At 37.5% G+C, this 21304-nt stretch overlaps 1 protein-coding gene across 1 annotated transcript in view; it reads left to right on the top strand.

Moving 5' to 3' along the window:
* CTNNA3 (catenin alpha 3) overlaps positions 1–21304 on the top strand; it is a 1724101-nt gene that overhangs the window by 1532413 nt on the left and 170384 nt on the right. Inside the window, exon 13 of the mRNA XM_065919867.1 lies at positions 2797–2889. Within this exon, the coding sequence (XP_065775939.1) occupies positions 2797–2889 (93 nt within the window). The remainder of the gene's footprint in view (positions 1–2796; positions 2890–21304) is intronic.

The raw sequence follows: 21304 nt of genomic DNA, 5'->3' as shown, positions 1-21304 counted from the left end.
CTTAAGAAGAAAAATAAATTTCCTGTGATCATAGCTGCAGGTAGTTGCAGCAAAGAAGGACTGCATGTAGAGATCAACATATAGATAACTACTCAGCACACTGGGTGCCTTGGAGAGGGGGAAGATATTAATATCTAATAAGAGTTGGTTGAAATTAATGCAGAGTGATAGGAGATGCTCAGTGCAAGTGTTGGAGAACAAAAGAGTGCTGGTTAAAGATCCATGAGCTGAGAAAGAATGTGAAGCCATAAGTGTTTAGGAGATTGGTAGTTTTATGCCACAGTGTGAGCTAATGGTTTCAAGTTCCCACGCCTGGAGTGGCCCCAGTGGAATGAATGCTCTTCACAACCATGAAAGTAAGTGATGGGCCTGTGTGTAGAGCAAGGTTTGAGCGAATCCAGAGCTATTCTGAGGAGGTAGGTCCTGACCCTTTCCCGTCTTCAACAGCTACGTGTATATACAGGAGACCTTCCATTTTCACTTTGGGATGTTTGTCATGAAACCTAAATGTTTATATTTTGGATTTCTCACCAGAGCTTTGTAGCAAAGGAATCATAGTTTAAAACTGAGACTGTGTAAACTTTAATACTAAATTAATTCTCATTAAATACTTTATATTTGTAATAATGATTTTGCTGTGCAGTACTTGTATTTGCATTAATGACTGGTATCATTAAATTATTGCCACAGAGGGACTTAAGGGAATGGTAACCTGGAACTGAGAAAAACAACAAAAAACAGATTAAAAAATTAGTTTGAAATATAGGAAGATAGAATCACAATAGAGATACAGTGAGGACAGATGTTTGTTGTTGCTGTTGATATGCTTTGTTTTGCTCATATCCAACTAGATTTTGGCCTATCACTGTTAATTTTTCTTCATTCATTTAAAACCATGTATGTGCTAGGTTGTGGTGAGATGGTAGTAAGCAGAGTAGACTGAGTCCTTACCTCAAAAAACAGATAGTTCAACAGTTTACTTCCCAATTCACCAACCTTTGGTAAAATAAAGTATGATGAGCATTATATAGTGAAAGTAGAGGGCATCAGGAAATACTTGGCAGAGGAACTCAAGCCAATCTAGGGGATTTGTAAGCAAGACACTTCCCTGAATAAAAGATGTTTAAGCTGAAATTGGGGGAAAAAAAAAAAAAAAGCAATGGAAGTAGGTTAACTATGTAGACTAAACCCTAAAGTTCATGTTAAATTATTGAATTCTAAGAAAATTTAATTTCTCAATTTTTTGTGTTTTGATATCATATGGTTTTAATAATAGCTATTCCATTTATTTGTCACCTGTAAACACCTTGATGTGTGGTAGCCACATAGTGGTTACAAATTGCTACTCAGAGAAAAGCATCCTTCTGATCATTTTTGCTTTCTTTTTCTTTCAGACTTTATTGGGGCATAATTAATATACTATAAACATCACCATTTAAAGTATTTTAAATATTCACAAGAGTGTGTGATCATTACCACTTCAGATTGTAGAACATTGTTGCCATCCCATTTCATACCAATGCCATCCCATGAAATGCCATGCCATTTTATACCCCAGTGGGTATGAAACCACATACCCATTAGAAGTTATGCCTCCCAACCCCCTCTTCCACTCTCTGCTTTAGGAACCACTAATCAAATCTCTATCTCTATACATTTGGCTACTCTTGAATTCCAAATAAATAGAACCATGTAATATGTGGCATTTGTGATTGACTTGTTTCACTTAGTGTAATATTTTCAAAATTTACCATGTTGCAGTATATATTAATACTTCATTCCTTTTTATGTCAAGTAATATTCCTTTGTAGGGATTTATCATGTTTTGTTTATTCATTCATCACTAGATATGTTTCTTGGTCATTATGATTGCTGTTGCTATGAATACTTGTTTACAATTTTTTGTGTAGAAATATGTTTTTCATTTCTCTTGGGTATGTACTGTTGAGTGAATTGGGTCCTACTTCCCACTGCTTACAAAACCAATACTCAGATTCTTTAACGTCTGAGCCACCAGGAAAGCCCTATAAAAAGAAAAGTCTCCTTTAATCAAATTGCTGGTAATCTAGGGAGATAGTCGACTCAACGTCCCCCAAACACCATGTCCAAAGATTCTGCTGGATTATGAAAACATTTAAAGGAAAGAAGGGAAGTAATCTCAGTTAATCATTGAGATGGAGGTCAAGGTCATCACCATCCCCCTCTATGCAGGCTCAGTGAATTCTTGTGATATTCCTCTAGGTACTATCTTATTCACACAGTTTGGTCATGAGATTACTGGATGGGAAACTAGGGAAAAGATTTGGTCATCTGTTAACTACTTATTATTCATTTCTACCACTATAATCTATGGAAAGAACTGACAGGTTAGGCAATGTATTGTTTGATTAAATGATCTGAAAGGTGTGCTGGGGGAGGGGGGGAGATGAGTAAGCATGGGAGTGCCTGGTTTAAATTTTAGTTACAGTATGGCGTTGCTAAAGTGACAAGAAAAGGAGCTTCTCTGTCCATGGGATCCTCCGGGCAAGAGTAATGGAGTGGGTTCTCATCCCCTTCTCCAGGGGATCTTCCTGACCCAGGGATTGTGCCCTGGTCTCCAGGATTGCAGGCAAATTCTTTACCATCTGAGCCATTAGTGAAGACCTCCTGCTGAGGGCAGTTTCCTGGCAAAGAGCTGCTTACATAAGAACTTAGGAGAGGAGTTGCTGGGTCATATTGGTAACTCTGTGCTTACTGAGGTACTACCAGAGTACCATTTTGCATTTCCAACAGCAGCGTGTTGCTTTCTTTTTATAGACTCCAGAAGAACTAGAGGATGTTTCTGACCTGGAAGAGGATCATGAGGTCCGCAGTCACACCAGCGTTCAGACTGAAGGGAAAACTGACCGGGTAAGTCACTTCCCTGAGGAGAGAGTTGTGTGCTGGGCCCTTTCCTTATCACTCTAGGAAGTGCTCCAGGTGGGACCCCTGGATCTAGAACTGCTTCTGTAAAGCCCAGAGACAGAAGTCTCAGGATGCTGGGCAGCATTGTGAGGGGAATGAGTTCTTCTGCCTTGAGAGCTCTCAGTGAAGCCATTTCTCACTAGGCAATGACTCACCCCATGCCACTTGTGGTCATTATAGTAGCCATGGGAATATCAAAGTGAAATGTGTACCTGTTTGTTTAGAGTGCAAAAGACAATCCATGAGGTTGTAAATATACTCTGAAGTTCTAGGGGAAAATAATCAAATTCTGACACAATATGCCTCTATTTTCTCCCTTTCTGCAATGCTTCCTTCTGCCCATCTCACAACACATACACACTCACACACACACACACACATACACATGTCCCTCCAAAGATGTTAATCAGTTTTTTAAATACTCTGAGATGTTCGACTTTGCCTGGGAATTTGTGGAACCTTGATTTCCTAGCCACTGATAACTTGCAACTGCAGAACGGACTCTATAGCATGTAGGTCTAAAGCCAGGTAGTATAGCATGGCTGAGCCTCCCTGGAGATGCATCCGAATCAACCACTTCCTTGCTGGGTTCCTGGGGAACTCAATTAGACTTTCTCTACCTCTGTCTCTCGATTTGTAAAGTGAGGGTACTAATAGTATTCTCTACATGAGGATTGCTGTGGGAATCAACTAAATTAATGAAAAGCATTATTAACCTAGTGCCTAGCTCATAGTAAGTTCTCAATCATTACTTATTGTTATTGAGAACTTACTAGGTAGCGACAGGGTCATTTTTATCAGTACAGCAATTAGCATCATTATGATTATTGCTATTATTAAATTCAATGTCATAAAATTTGGAGACGTATGAAACAGATTCATTTAAGAACATCCCATGTTGGGAATTACCTGGATGTCCAGTGGTTAGAACTCTGTGCTTCCATTTCAAAGAGCATGAGTTTGATCCCTGGTCGGGGAACCAAGATCCCACAAGGTAGATGTATATGCTAAGTCACTTCAGTCATGTCCGATTCTGTGCAACCTTATGGACTGTAGCCTGCCAAACTTCTCTGTCCTTGGGATTCTCCAGGTAAGAATACAAGAGTGAATTGCCATGCCCTCCTCCAGGGGACCTTCCCACCCCAGGGATTGAACCCATGTCTCTTACAACTCCTGCATTAGCAGGCAGGTTCTTTACCACTAGCGCCACCTGGGAAGCACAAGATGCACAGCAGGACCTAAAAGAGAAGGTCGCATGTTTTCAAATATTCAGATAGCCTAGAACTGGTATATGTCAGTCATAGTGCCTGTGTTTCATTAGAATTGTTGGTTTTCTTGAGATTCCATTTCTTGCTGATTATTTATCAGTCCTTTAGCAGCCAGTTTGTGTTGGGAACTATCTGGGGACACACAGCACCTGGAGTTAGTTTCCTTCAGTCTGGTAGACATTCTCAGTAAGAGATCACATCTGAAAAAGGGCAGTGAGCTTTGAAATGAGTGTTGGCAGTGGTAACTTTGCTCATGCTCTCAGTAAAGTGAATGATTGATTCACTTGGGCTGCTGCTGAGCCTGTGGAGGTGGAGCCCCTGAGATGGAGGGTATGTGCTTACAAAATAACTGATAGGAGGGGGTTTTCTTAATGTAAAGGCAGCACCTTTCAGGATGCTGGGATTAGTATAGACATGTCATAGTTCATATTCTGGCTTATCACATGTGAATAATAAAAGCTTTGGATAAGACCCTTACAATTTAGAAACTTTAAATTTCTTCATCTGAAAAAATGAGAATAACACCACAACTTCTCACAGCACCATTGCTAACTTCAAATAATACAATGCATATGAGGGTGTTTTATAAACTTTAAAAATATATGCCAAAGAGATAAGGTTCTTATTACCAGTATTATTATTTATATTTTTGTGCTTGGAAAAAGGGACAACTGGATGACCACTTGCCCATGGTAGGTTATAAAACTGAGAATCCCTGTGGTCCCAGATCTTAAGTGTCTTTCATAGACGCCTCTGCTTCTCACCTTGTGGCAGTTACCCTGAAAGAGCTCTGAATCCTAGATCTATGTTCCATTGTGGACAGTTTCCTGTTGGTTCATTTGGAATGCCCATGGGTTATACCCTCACTAATATCTAGAAAAAGACAGATCCGTCACTATCAAATCTGCTAGAAGCCATATTATATTCAACCCGGCCACTCTCTGATTTGTTTATCTCACAGGCATACTTTCCTGTGAGGCAAACTTTCCTGCCATTGCTATGTGCAAGCCCTCAGGAAGCTGCTCAGATAGTCTAATACATACACAAGCTTAGATGAGATGCTTAACATCCCACAGAACAGCTCTTGACTCTTCCATTCCTTGGATGGACCAGTGAGAAGTGAATTTTCCACAGGTCCTCAAAAGTTTCCCAGGGGATCAATCTAATCCCAGCAGCAGTGAGCAACTTGATAGTGTATCTTTGGTTTGGCTCTTTTTTCTTCCCTGATTCCTTCTTAGGCTCCTGGTTCTATTTTTTAAGATCTACTCCTAAAATAAACTAACTTCTTTCTTAGTCTCTGCTTTTAGGGTAAAACAAGGAAAGATACTCACTTAACATACACAATTTATTTAGCTACCACATTGACTATGCGGTATTTTTATTATTATCCCAGTTGCACTAGGTAAGATCACTGAGACTCAGATTAATATAATTTGTCCAGCAAATGGATCATGTTTTCACATTAAGAACTGTGATGATTACCACATGACAGTTTACTTAGGACAAATAGTTAGCAGAATAAATCATTTATTAACAAGCACACAGAGAACCACTACCACAACAAACCTGATAAATCATCCATGGGATGAAAGAATAAAGGATGCTGCAGCAGTCTGAAAAAAGAGGAAGACTATAAAGGGTAATAAGTGTGGATAATGCCAGTAACATCCTATTATTGAATATATATATATATATAGTAAGTTTATGACAACAGATTCTGTTCTCATATCTGAAGTTTATATGACTAGGGAAGGAAAATGGTTTAAATCTGTCCTTTACCTGTATCACCTGTCTAGAGGTAAGATCATATTTAGATCTGTTCTCTCCCAGGCATCTTATACCCTAATAGTCCCATATTTCTTATAATTACATCCCTATGCTTTGAATATATTCATAAATTCAGTCTTATGACCATTTGAGACTTTGTCTCTGCATTCAATATAGCATTTCCTGAACTTTGTGTCCATTGGACTGAGTATATCTTTTGACATATTTCCCAAGAATCATTAATTTGGAAAGGTATCATAAGATTTCAAAGTCAGAATCTGTCGAGAAATATTTGAATACTCATGCCATGCTCAATGAAGAATTCCTGGTCACTGAACAAGACAAGTGTTCGATTCGTTTTTGTTTGCAGCTGTTACGAAGGAATAAATGCCTTTTTGGTACTTGGATTATGCAGACTCTGCTATATCAAACATGTACTAGAACCAATTTCAGGCAGTGTTTAGTAATGGAGTGGCAGTAATTTATTATCATTTTACTTTATGCATTGTACTTCCAGTAGCTGTGGCTCAACATCATCTGTTACTGCTGTCATTGGTGGCAAATGCCACTGGGCATTGTAAAGGTCTGTAACCAACAAACAATGATTTGCATTCCACACTCAATGAGAGCAAAATACTAAGAGATCAATTGTGCCTGCCTTATGAGATGGCAAAGGAATAGCAGTGGAAATTAGTGGTTATCTTAATTATTAAACATGAATACTCACTGGACCAACACCTGGTTCTACCCAATGATCAGGCATCCCAGAGTGATACAGGAGAGTGGGTTTGCTATAGGTTTATAGAGCATTCTTCAGAGTTTTTGTTTATTCTGTTCATGCCCTTAGCAAGGATGAAATAGACATCTTTTATTTTAAAAACTCAAATTGGAGAGACATTAAAATAGACTCCTAAGATAATAAAACTCTTAAACTTAATAATAATATTTTTTATAAGTTCTAAAAAAACTTCTTAAAGATTTTATTAAATATAAGCTAAGATGCATTTTCTTTTTAAACAGAGCTGTGCCAGTTATCATGAACACTTTAGAGAATGTTTCCAAACTGTTGTTTTTGTGCAGTCGCTAAGTCATGTCCAACTCTTTGTGACCCCATGGACTGCAGCACGCCAGGCTTCCCTGTCCTTCACTGTCTTCCGGAGTTTGCTCAACTCATGTCCATTGAGTCAGTACTGCCATCCATCTCATCCTCTGTCATCTGCTTCTCCTCCTGCCCTCTATCTTTCCCCATGAACAGTTTCCAAGTTGGTGTTTTATCCAAGAGAAGCCCTGAAGTTTTTTTTTTTTTTTTTCCCCTTGATTTTACTAATCAGGGAATTAGACTCAAAAAAATTTCAGTAGTTAAGCAAGTCCTGTAGAAATGGAAGCAAGTTCCAGGTCATCTGGCACTAGCCACACACATTCTAGTACAGCATGCTTGTAAATGTGGGTCGAATTTCATCATCCCTTAAGATCTCATTGCCCAACTATTGCCACAGTCAGTGTTAAGGTGTCGATATTATAATTCCTCTAACAGAAGATGACTCATGAAACTTAAGACCATAAGGCTTAGTATCAGATCTATTTAAGCCTTACACATTTTCAAATGTCCCAATACTACAGTTTTCCATCAATAACAAAATCAGATGGTTGGTTACTATTTGGAAACTGCATAGTGATGCTTAGAACCTGAAAATTTCCCTAGTGAATTACTTTGTGTTGATGACATGGATTCTACTTAAGTAGAATCACACCATGGAGGACCTTTTTGGGTGACACGCTGAGGTCTCCAAACATAGAATCCAGAGACAGAGGCAGTTACTCCTCATTCAGCCTCTTATCACTTGGCTTCTTTGATATTTCAATGAAGGGAACATTCTAATTTCTAGAAAGTTTCCCTAGGTTATTGTCTGCAATATGGGCAGCAGTAACCATAGATACTCAGGAAATTGCAAGTGGCAGGAGGGTGGTAGCTAAAAGTATATTCCTCAAGTCTACCTAAGGAACAACTGTGGGTTTAGAAAGACTCAGTAAAATGAGTTGAAAGAGTTTTGTGAATAGAATGGGTAAGCAAGTGGATTGCCTTTTGCGGCCCTGTTGTAGATATATAATGTAGATGTTAAATGTGTGGACTTCGAATACACACAAACTTTGGTTCAAATTGGGGTTCTACCAATTAGCATCCATATGACCCTGGGAAAGTTAGTTTATATTTCTAACTTTCGGTTTCCTCATCTGTAAAATTGTGATAATAATAATATCTATTATTACTAATAGATTAAGTGGAAGAAATGAATAAGGGGTGTAAAAAATGCTCAGAATGAAAAAAAATAGTATCTATTTTATAGCTGTTTTTGAAGATGAGATATATGAAAAAATAAGTTCACTTCTCAGGCAAAGGAAATACTCAGTAAACTTCGATTTTTACAACAGTGAATGTCAAGATGTGCATAAACTTGTGTGTGCTAATGTTACACATTTCCTTTTGAGTATTTCAAAGAACTTGGTAAATATAGATCTCTCAGTCTTTCAATACAAGATTACTTTGGTCATCTGGTTTTGTGGGGCTCAATATTTAGCAATCTATTACCAATATTTTTTTGAGTCCCCCTGCCCACCCCTCAGGAAGGGGACTTTTCAGAAACTGCTTTAAGCAGTTAAGAGAGAGATGATATTAATGTGATTCTTAATGATGCTAGCACTTTTATGTAAATTTTTATTCATGTAAATACTGTGGATCTGAAATAATGATCAGAAAAAGCAACTTTTGATAGTAGGAACAAAGCACTTTACCCCAAAATTGCCAATTTCTTATTTCCTTCAATGGTTGTGGAATGCCTGTCTCTGCACTGGGAGCTTTTCTTTTCTGTGGAATTGTGGTAGCTTGGTGATCTGGTGATCTGTTAGTTTCCATCTTTCTCCAGAGTCCTCAGTTACCTTCACTAAGATATATAGGGCTTAATTTCCTAGTTTTATGGTACATACTCATAAAAAAGAAAAAAAAAAACCCAGTCATCTTGGTATTTTATAGGCTGTATGTTTGTTGGTGACTGTTTTGCAAGTAGTCATTTAAAATCACCTACTCTTTCTCTACCCATGTTCACAAAGGACGGATGTTCTAGTGTCTTCCCTCTGCCAAAGCAGCTGGAAAACCAGTAAGATCTAAAGGCAAAATAACAAATTTTGTTCTGCTTTACACAATTTAAACTGTGATTATAATTTCTTATAGATAGGGAGTGAAAAAGGGAACTTACTTAACACTGCTGACTAAGGCTAGGTTTTTATTTGAAAGTATTTGAAGTTGTGGTCTCTAATTGCTGAAATCCAATGGAATAAATATAGCATTAAAATAAAAAATTAAAATTTTATAATTTCAACTATAGACATTTATTTCAATATGATAAAGTTATGCTTTTTTAAAGATACATTATTCATCATATTTATAGATGATCCAAAATGAAAGAAACTGTAATTTTTTGTCAGTTTGATGACTAATATTTGTCCTATCTTTAATATTATACCCACTGAAGAATATATACTTTGTAAATCTACCATGCCTTAAAGAATACCATTGAGAAAATTAAACTTATATATGCTTTATAAATAGAAGTAAATTAGGACAGAAATAAGAACAGTTGCCTAGGTTACTGGAACAACCTCAAAATGTCAACAGCAGCAAATGAATTGGAGCATACCAAATCTTAAAATACTGGAGATAATTCTTGGTATTAAACAGTGCCTCAAATTTCATGTTGGTGATAGGTAGAACATGCTCATTATTGCTTTTTAACATGCAGTCCACTAAATATCTTCCACCATGAGAACAAAATATCACCATGAATGAGTGGTATATTTTAAAAATTGGAAACATTTTGATAGTCCTATTATCAGAATACACTCTCCATAATTCAAATTTATACTGAATTACCATGCAGGATATGAAGAAGATATGCCCTCATTACCTTGTTAATATAGTTTGGTTTAGGTTGCTATGAACAGCACAGGTCTGGTAAGCCTGAATGAAATGCCATTACTCAGCATCATTACACTAGGCAGTGCACGTCATCATCATTTGTTTTCACAATTGCTATTCTGTATTTGGTGATAACTCTGCTTTCCTACCTTTCTGAGTGATCATTCTCAGTGCTTCGTGGTTTTCTTTTCCTCTGTCTGTTCCTATTGAGGGTTCACTACAGTTCTGATGTAAGCTCTGGAGTCCTCAAGTTTTTTCCACTTTTCTTGGATATGCTCACTCAGTCCCAAGACTTCAGATGTCATATATAGAGTGGCCAACTCCTGTTTCCTGAACCCTGGCTGCATATATTGGCAGGCCTGTAGGCGTCCTTGCCTCATGTAGCTCACAGGTTCCTGTGAAATTCACTGTTTCCAAGCCTGAATGCATCATTTTACCCACAAATCTAACCTGACTCCCATATTTCTTATGCTGCTGTACATTCATGCACATGTCTGAACCTGTGAATTATTATTTTTACTCCTTCCTATGGCTAATCGTACAATATGTTCTGATTTTATTATCTTTTAAACACTTTCTGAACTAATCCATTTTTTCACCACCTCCATTATACCACTTTCAAAGAAAATGTGCACTGGACAAGGTTATAATGGAAAGAGGAAGACTTTACTCAAGACTCCGAGTCTAGGAAAGGGAGACCTGAACTCAGGCTGAGTTCAGGTTTGCTGAAACAAGGGGGTGGATTTCAGAGATGAGGCGAGGGGAATTGGAGGCCATCTGTGTTTGCTAACTGGCTTTACCCAAAAGAAAAGTGAACTTTCTCTATTTTCATGAGAGGAGGTAATATACTTTTATAATGTGCAGCAAGGTACCCTCTAAAGTTAAGCTCCTCCTCTTCCACAGAGGCTGGAATTAATTTAAGGCTCCATCTTCCTTGATGATTACATTTGAAAGGGATGGCTCCCAGGTTCCCGAGAAAGAGAGTCCTGGGTTGTAAAACTGGCAAGAAGCATGGAAAATATTTACATCTCAAAGATACAAAGAAATTATTGTCAGTTTTATGAAGTGCATGCTCTGAGAAAGGGGAGGTCAGGGGCTGAGAGTCTGGAAGGAGGCTGTGTAATGCCTAGTCAAGGTATGCTGTGTGTGCTGTGCTGAGTCGCTCAGTCATGTCCATGTCCAACTCTGCGACCCCATGGACAGTAGCCCACCAGGCTCCTCTGTCCATAGGGATTTTCCAGGCAAGAATACTGGAATGGATTGCCATGCACTCCTCCAGGGGATCTTCCCAACCCAGGGATCTAACCTGGGTCTCTCCCGCATTGCCGGCAAATTCTTTACAGTCTGAGGGATAGTCAAGCTGAGGGGAGTGTTAAGGTAGTCTTGGTCAGCACCTTATTCAGATACTGGCATCTCTTGCTTGATTACCTATAGCAGACACTTAAATGGTCTCTTGTCTCTAGCTTTGTAAACTTTCGTTCCCTCACTTGAACTCATATGTTTCTAAAGTGCAAATCTCTCATCCGTCACCATGCATTAAACCCCTGGTAGGTCTCAGTGTCTCCCCATGCAGCCCCTCAATATCCTATGTACCTACGAGAGCTTCAGGATCTACTCCCTGCTCCTCTTATGCCTCATATTTCACCACTTTCCCTCCAAATGTGACCTTTTGTATGGAAATCATTCTCCCTAGAAGGCAGAGGCTCTCCCCATAGGTCTCTCTTTGAGGAACACAGTTATTTCCTCCACTTCATCAATAAATACCTGCTCATTAGGATTTCAGATTAGCTTAGACTTCTGAAACACAAGTCCAAGTGTAATTTTCCCCAACATCCCTCTGTAATACATGGAGAGTCCCACATCATGATATTCATTTTTGTCCATATAGTTTCCTATATAATGGCTTCCCCCCCTCCATTCATTAAATCTAACTAAACCTCATTAGTGCAAAGAGGAAATTTTTGTCTCATTTAGAGTTATATATATATATATATATATATATATATATATATATATATATATATAGAGAGAGAGAGAGAGAGAGAGAGAGAGAGAGAGAGAGCCTCACACACTTCCTGGTAGAGATCCAGATGTAGATTTAGATATAGATGATGCCAAAAGGTAAGTATTGCCTTCCTTCTGTAAGACATCTTGCCTCAAAGGACACTAGGTCCTCAATATAGTAAGCCTACTTGATTACATAAATTTCTTTCCTGATCCTTCTCCCTTCCAACAGTCATACTTTCTTAAGACTGATAAATCTTACTATAAATTGTTAGGTCACTACTCTGAAATATTCTGTGGCTCCCTACTACCCAGTACCTGCTAGTATAAATATTAATTGCTTTGCTTCTTGCCAAAGTTCTTCACATTGCCTCCTTATTCCTGGTCCTCTAGGCATACAAATCCAAAAACTCTCTTTATTTGCTGAAATGACTCTTGTGTTCCTGTGTTCCTTAGGAGTATCCTTAAGACTATGATTTTTCCCCATGTTCAAATTGTCTACCTTTTGTCCTCTGTCAAATGCAAAAGTTCTTTAAGATGAGCTCAATTCCTTTTATTTAAAATAGGTTTTCTTTATTCTTAGATACTGTTGATTTAATGATACAAAAACTTCTGCAGAGCAGCAGTCTAAAGGACACTGTACTTATTCCTTTTTAATTTTTACATGCTAGAGCTACTAGGATCTATCTTTCTCTATCCACAGTGAAGTATTGTACTTGGAAGTGTCGACTTTGTTTCATACAACTTCTTTACCCAAATTGAAGTTTAGTGTCATTCCTCTGAGTTTATAAGTCACTGTGTAGAAATTTAGGCAGAGAAAATTAAAGTTCAAAGCATTGCTATTATTTTACCTAAAATAAGACTGTATATTAGAGTTATTTCCATAAATAGTTCTTAAATGTCAATACAGGAAAGATAGTTACCAATTATCTTAATATATTCTCACTTATCAGACAATGAAACTATATTAAAATATACACATTTCACCTTACCTTGGCTTTTGACAAGTTCTCAGTTAAAATTAATGCTTAGTAACTAACCTTTAATGCCTGGAATATTTGTCTCTTGTTTCTAATTGATTACCTTATTTATCTTTAGGAATAATAGATCTCCATTATTATTAGTGAGCCTAGCCTTCCATTGAGCTTTAAATATCAACAGTGTTTTCTACTCATCAATGCCTTCAGGGGATAGGAAAAAGCAAGTAGAAAAGCCTTAAGGAAGGAAAGCTCTTGGAAGCAAGTATTAGTGAAGTGAGGGGGGTCTAAGACTAAAAATGAGGCCTGGTCTTGTAGGGACATGTAAGCCATTGTAAGACAGTTAGCTTTTATCTTGAATAAGGTGGGAAGCTGTTGGATAACTTTGAGTCAGAATGACTTATGGCTTATTTTAAAGGGATCATTCTGAATATTGTGTTGAGCACTCTCTGAGTATTGGTACAAGAGAAAGCAGGAAATTAGAAAACTACTGCTAGTTTCCAAGTAAGAAATGATGGAGACTGAGATTGGTTTTAAAACTAGAGAGGTTAAAAGTTGTCAAATTGAGCATATATAGTGATGGGTGAATCAATGAATTCACTGAAGATTAGATACTGAGTATCAGAGAGAAGGGAGTCAAGGACAACTCAAGGTTTTTGCCTTGAGAACTGGGAATGTGGACTTACCATTTACAGTGTAATGAGGGAGATGGAATTGAGCAGATTAGAGATGGTAGAAGATGGGAAATTAATTTTGGGTATGTCTAGTCCAAAAGGTCTATAAGACAAGCAACTGAAGATGTCAAATAGGCAGATTCGAAATTTACAAACTAGACTGGAATTCATTTCACATGCATAGCTTTATATTACAATTTTACAACCTTCTCAACTTATAGTGAAGTTCTATATGTTACAGGGTGATCATTTTTCCCTCAAAAAAAAAAAATTTTGATAGTGTTAGGTCTAGTTTCCCTCTGTTTTTAGACTTCATCTCCCACAAATCTCTTTTCTGATACAATTGCTTTTCTGAATATTACCTTTTTGGATGACCTCTGTTGACCACCTTTGTTAAAACTGTAGCCCTATCCCACCCCCATATAAACCTCTTCTCCTCTCTGTTTCTCTCCATAGCACTTTCACTATCTGACATACTGCATCTTTTTTTGATTTGTTTGTCAACTATACAGTAAATTCAGTGAAGGCAATGATTTTAATCTTTTTTTCTCCCAGTGATATATCCCTCAAATTTAAGTGCTGGGCACATAATAAATATATTATAAATATTTATTGAATAAATAAATGATATTTGACCAAATGATCATTTGATCAATGATATTGACCAAAAGTGTGTTTTGGGAAAATATATATGCAGAAAATTGGAGAGGAGAGGAATCATTACAGATAAAACATTCATATCCAGTCAATAAATAGTTTGTCTACAAAATAAATACCATAATTCTTATTTTTCAAAATTAATGTTTCAATAGATAATTACCCAAGCAGTAGGTACTTGGAAAAGTTTTCTGAGGTTGAAGTGTTTGGGTGATTCTTTGTCTTCTCTCCTGAAGTTGAGAGGAGTTGAGATGGACATTTGATTATAAATTGTTTCCCTTTATCCCATTCTTTTCATTGTTGCATTGTTGTCATTGAAAAAGTCCTTTTTCTTTTAATGTTGAAAATTTAACATATGTAAATTAAATACTTCTGAATTTTTAGTCTCTGGTAAAATATGAAATATGAAATATAAAATATAACTTCTTTCCCTATTAAAAGCAATGTGTTTAAATGTTTCCCCATTAGAAACAATGGTCAAGGTAGTAAAAGAGCTCAAAAGCAAATTGGCCTTTTTAAGAATGACCTTTGCACATGAAAGAACCACAATCTAAATCTTGGGTTTTTATATGTATATTTTTAATCAATGAGTGATTATTAACCTATGTTTATTTTTTAAAAAGCATAAATATGTGGTTTGGTTAAAATCCCACATAAATACAAATGGACATAGGACACAAATAATCCCCCAGTGTAGGGTCATTCAGCTCTATAAAGCTCATGTACTTGTAAAAAACAAGGCTTTTAAAAATGTCATCCCCAGACACGTCTTCACCTTTCTGATTCTAATACAATTTAAAGAAAGAGAGCACACTTTTTAAAGTCAGACCCCCAAGTTTGAATCCTGACTCTGTCACTTTTAACTGTTGATATTCAGCAAGTTAGATAAGTCACCTATGTCTGTTTGCTTATTTTTAAATGGACCTACTTACATCTGAGGGTTACTGTGAAGCATTTGAGTTAATATTTATACAAAGCAGTAAATGGTTAAGTGGCCAAACTTGTGACCATCATCATGATCAATCATCATTACCAGTACGACTATCATTCATCATCATCATCATTTGTTGAATGGATGCACATTCATGACACCTTTGCTAATTCTGCAGGCTGACAATATTCACTTTAATGATTAGTCCTCTTCAACTTTTCCAGAGCTACTTATGGAGAAAACCAGCTTGATCTACTAAGCTAAATAAGGTCCCTCCTATATCCCTTTGCCTGGTATCCTTTCATAGATTTGTAGTTAATTTATGGATACGTAGCCAGTGAATCATAAATTAACTACAGATCTATGAAAGGATACCAGGCAAAGGGATATAGGAGGGACCTTATTTAGCCATTGAATCAGGGTAGGTGACCTACCTTGGTATAGTTTAAAGCTTTAGATGCAAATAAAATAAAGTCTATATTGGTTCTTTTTTTGGAAAATTATTTAGAAGGTAATTAGGCTCTAAGTACTCTTGTCTGGAAAATCCCATGGACAAAGGAGCCTGCTAGGCTGCAGTCCATGGGGTCACCAAGAGTCGGACAGGACTGAGCAACTTCACTTTCACTTTTCACTTTCATGCATTGGAGAAGGAAATGGCAACCCACTCCAGTGTTCTTGCCTGGAGAATCCCAGAGATGGGGGAGCCTGGTGGGCTGCCGTCTATGGGGTCGCGCAGAGTCAGACAGGACTGAAGCGACTTAGCAGCAGCAGCAGCAGGCTTCAAATGGATATTGAGTGCATTGATGTTAAGATAGGCACACAAAATATAATACCACAAAAAATCAATGCCAAACTGTTGCCAAGGGAGTTAAGACTCATCTGCATTCAAGAAATGTTCACAAAGCACTTGCCTATATGACTCATGGACCTGGGTCGCTTGGAACTTTCAGTCTAAGACATAGCAATTTAAATGTGTGCAGGGGCTATATAGTCAGCAGAATCGAGTGAAGACATCACCACTTGGCAAACAAAATACTCACCTTCCACACTAATAATTACAAGTACATTGTCCAAGTATGGAATTTGAATGGGTTCTAGAAATCTATGACTTGAGAATATGCAACTTTCTGTCTAGGCTAGGCAGACACAGTGAGATACTCAAAATTTTCCTCTTCAGTCCAAGAGATTATCATGTAAAGTATAAATCATTTATTTCCAAAGCAACAATTTGGAAGATTTTGATCTCTCTGCTCTCCAGCTACTACTATTACTATTTAAATTCCACCCGTGAAATTTAAAGTGACAGAGCTACTTTAATCTTCTCTCCTAGTTCTTAAGTTAACTAGAGATAAGAGGTCCAAATCCTTCTATAAGCAAAATCCTGGGTACAGAGAAGAGTAAAGAACCTAGGCAGAAACAAAGTGCTTTATAGCTTCAATTGGCTTGAAGGTTAAGATTTTAAAGGAAAGGAAAGCCTTCTAAAATTAGCAGCAAAGCATATTTACCTTTTAATAGTCCTTTTTAAAATTGAGGATGACATTGATCTTTACTGGCATTCTGACGGAATTTTGAAGTTTTACACATTACTAAAACTGAATTTAATAATGACAATTGAAACAATTCTCCCAATTTCCTTTTATACTAAAATTACATGCCTATCCTCTTTCATAGCTATGTGTTTTTGAATAATCATGCCATCTACTGCCTACTAAATTAAGAAAAAAATGATATAGTTGAAATTATATAAATGTAACTTTTAGGAGATCAAGATCATAGAATTTGCACTTGAAGATAACTTAGAGAAAAGTTGTAATTAGCACAGTCTTCCATGGAGGATCCAATATGACAAGAAAATATCCTTCCAGTTTTAAAAAATGTCCAAATATTTTTATCAAATTATGCTTTTATCCATAAAACTCATGAGTATACTCTAGATAAATATCAACTGCTTATTCTGATGATGATAGCAGTAAAAAACAACACTTATTAAATTATTAAGTACTTACTTAATTAACACATTAAATTAATGCTTAAATATAGCAGGCACTTTTTAAAATTTTCTCAACTACCTTTGAAGTAGATATTACTATCTCCACTTCAAAAACAGAAAAGAGACATGGAGAGTTTGTGCCAGTACCCAGTATTATATAGTATGAAGTGACATAGCTGAGACTGACCCCAGACAGAGAATAAAACCTGTCTCCATACACCTGGCAAGAAGTGCTAGACATATGGGAAACCACAAATGTGAAGTCAAGTGGGCCTTAGGAAGCATCACTACCAACAAAGCTAGTGGAGGTGATGGAATTCCAGTTGAGCTATTTCAAATCCTGGAAGATGATGCTGTGAAAGTGCTGCACTCAATATGCCAGCACATTTGGAAAACTCAGCAGTGGCCTTGGAAAACTCACCAGTGACCACAGGAATGGAAAAGTTCAGTTTTCATTCTAATCCCAAAGAAAGGCAATGCCAAAGAATGCTCAAACTACCACCCCATGGCACTCATCTCACATGCTAGTAAAGTAATGCTCAAAATTCTCCAAGCCAGGCTTCAACGGTATGTGAACTGTGAACTTCAAGATGTTCAAGCTGGTTTTAGAAAAGGCAGAGGAACCAGAGATCAAAATGCCAACATTCACTGGATTGTTGAAAATGCAAGAGAGTTCCAGAAAAACATCTATTTCTGCTTTATTGACTATGCCAAAGCCTCTAGCTGTGTGGCTCACAATAAACTGTGGAAAATTCTGAAAGATATGGTGATACCAGACCAGCTAACCTGCTTCTTGAGAAACCTGTATGCAAGTCAGGAAGCAACAGTTAGAACTGGACATGGAACAACAGACTGGTTCCAAATAGGAAAGGGAGTACGTCAAGGCTGTATATTGTCACCCTGCTTATTTAACTTATATACAGAGTACATCATGAGAAACGCTGGGCTGGAAGAAGCACAAGCTGGAATCAAGATTGCCAGGAGAAATATCAATAGCCTCAGATATGCAGATGACACCACCCTTATGGCAGAGAGTGAAGAAGAACTAAAGAGCCTCTTGATGAAAGTGAAAGAGGAGAGTGAAAAAGTTGACTTAAAGCTCAACATTCAGAAATCTAAGATCATGACATCCAGTCCCACCCCTTCATGGCAAATAGATGGAGAAACAGTGGCTGACTTTATTTTTCTGGGCTCCAAAATCACTGCAGATGGTGATTGCAGCCATGAAATTAAAAGACTCTTACTCCTTGGAAGGAAACTTATGACCAACCTAGATGGCATATTCAAAAGCAGAGATATTACTTTGCCAACAAGGGTTTGTCTGGTCAAGGCTATGGTTTTTCCAGTCGTCATGTATGGATGTGAGAGTTGAACTATAAAGAAAGCTGAGCACCTAAGAATTGATGCTTTTGAGCTATGGTATTGGAGAAGACTCTTGAGAGTCCCTTGGACTGCAAGGAGATCCAACCAGTCCATCCTAAAGGAGATGAGTCCTGGGTGTTTATTGGAAGAACTGATGTTGAAACTGAAACTCCAATACTTTGGCTACCTGATGCGAAGAGCTGACTCATTGGAAAAGACCTTGATGCTGGGAAAGATTAAGGGCAGGAGGAGAAGGGGACGACAAAGGATGAGATGGTTGGATGGCATCACCAACTTGATGGACATGGGTTTGGGTCACTCTGAGAGTTGGTGTGGACAGAGAGGCCTGGTGTGCTGTGATTCATGGGGTCGCAAAGAGTTGGACACAAATGAGTGACTGAACTGAACTGAACTGAACTGAACTGACGACTGGTACACCAGTTGCAAGTTTGGCCTAAAATCTCATTCATAATGGAAGGAATCTACATTTTGAAATCAAGCTGCATAGAAGCAGAGCCAGGGCTGTTATTACACCTGCTGCCCACATCCATTTGCTTGCAACTTTATAGCCATGAATGCAGCATTAAATTAGTGTAGTTCTGTGAAAAGATGAAGTTAGAAACTACTGTTACTGAAATTTCCTTAAAATTGTATAAAATGATAGAGGAAAGGGATTTTATTTGCAAAGAATAGTTTCTGAAAATATGCAGAAACTTGGTTCCTTTTGCTTTCATTTTTATGAGGCACTAAGAGGTAAACAAAAGAGCTCTGACTTTAGAATAATTTTTGCTATGGTGAATCTTGGTTCCTTTTGTTAGTGACTGTATGACTGAGTAAATTTATTTCTCTGAGATTCTGATTCCTGATATTTCAATTCAGATAATACCTATCTTAAAGTATTGTAATAAGAAAGACTGTTTGTAAAAGATCTGGTGCAGTGATAGAACGAGTATGTGCCTAACACAGGATCAGTTTTATTAAAATATAGTGTTTATGAAATGCAGAGATACCTAATCAAAAGGGACTCATATATTTGTGAAGTACGTGAAAGTCGCTCATTCGTCTCTGACTTTTTGGGACCCCATGGATTATACAGTCTATGGAATTCTCCAGGCCAGAATACTGGAGTGGGTAGCCTTTCCCTTCTCCAGGAAATCTTCTCAACCCAGGGATTGAACCCATGTCTCCCACATTGCAGGTGGATTCTTTTCCAGCTGAGCCAGCAGGGAAGCCCAAGAATACTGGAGTGGGTAGCCTCTCCCTTCTCCAGTGGATTGTCCCAACCCAGGAATTGAACCAGGGTCTCCTGAATTTCAGGCAGATTCTTTACTAACTGAGTTATGAGTACAGTGAATTAAAAACAACTCACAAGTCAAGGTGAACCATAGTAGGTTAACAAAACAACAGTTTGAATTTTCAGGGAAGAAATAGAGAAATAGGAATAAGGAATGGGAATAAATGGAAGCTGGGTAGTAACAAAGGAGGGAAGCCAGGGAAGAGGGAAGGAAGGAAGGAGAGAAGGAATTATCTTGGGGTATGGAAAGCACTGTATTTACCAACAGTGTGCAATGTACTGCAGAATATGACTAACGCACTCTGTACAAGATAAAAGAAAAGTAAATATTTATTTTTGTGACCTTGGATGATAAAGGACTTTCTAACTGTGGTACCTAGATAAGCAAAAAAAAAAAAAAAAAAAAGACAAAGGAAAAAGCAGGCACACTTTACACCTGGAAACACAAAGTAGAGTAAAATAAACCAGAACAAACAAAACAATGAAGTCTGAAAAACCAAAGAGAAACATGAATTTTTGGAGATAATAGCAATTTATATAAGAAAGTATTTGTATGTAAATAGATTCTAACCAATTAATAAGAAAAATGTCTCTTCCTTCCCCATCCCTCACCCTCCAAAACAGAAAATTGGGCAGAGGTCCTGAACAGGATATTCATAAAGAATTCATACATGCTTAGAATAAGCATGCAAGCAGCTATTCTGTCCCACCAGTAAATGCAGAAACACTAGTGAAAACAAACATGAAGTACTATCTCTTTGTCATATTTACCAAAATTTAGGGAAAAAAGAAAAATTGTTGATATCCACTATCAGAAGGGTGTCTTAGAAAGTAGATACTTAATTAGCTATTAATGAGGGTAAACTTTCTGGAGGGAATTTGGAAATAATATATGGAAAAATTTTATAAAATTCCTTTTTCTCTGTCTTCTAAAATTTATACTCCAGTTACATTTACATAAATGTGGAAAGAAATCTAGGCTTCCTAGGTGGTGTTAGTGGTAAAGAACCCATCTGCCTATGCAGGAGATAAGAGATGCAGGTTACATCCCTGAGTCAGGAAGATCCCCTGGAGTAGGAAATGGCAACCCTCTCCAGTATTCTTGCCTGGAGAATCCCATGGACAGTGGAGCCTGCCAGGCTATAGTCCATAGGGTTGCAAAGAGTCGCATATTATTCAAACAACTTAGGATACATGCAGAAAGATATCTATCAAAACCTACTAAATACATATATATATACATACAGATTTACAAACATAGATATGTACCTATCTACAAGTATGCATACATATATACATAAATGGAAAATACCTGATAATGGTTCAGTCAGTTCAGTCGGTCACTCGTGTCCAAGTCTTTGTCCACCCCATGAACTGCAGCACGCCAGGCTTCCCTGTCCATCACCAATTCCTGGAACTTACTCAAACTCATGTCCATAGAGTCGGTGATGCCATCCAACCATCTCA

Source organism: Muntiacus reevesi, chromosome 2, assembly GCF_963930625.1.
Source record: "Muntiacus reevesi chromosome 2, mMunRee1.1, whole genome shotgun sequence".
Taxonomy (NCBI): Eukaryota; Metazoa; Chordata; class Mammalia; order Artiodactyla; family Cervidae; genus Muntiacus; species Muntiacus reevesi.
The sequence above is the reverse complement of the archived record's forward strand: the minus strand, read 5'-3'. Positions and strand labels throughout refer to the sequence as shown.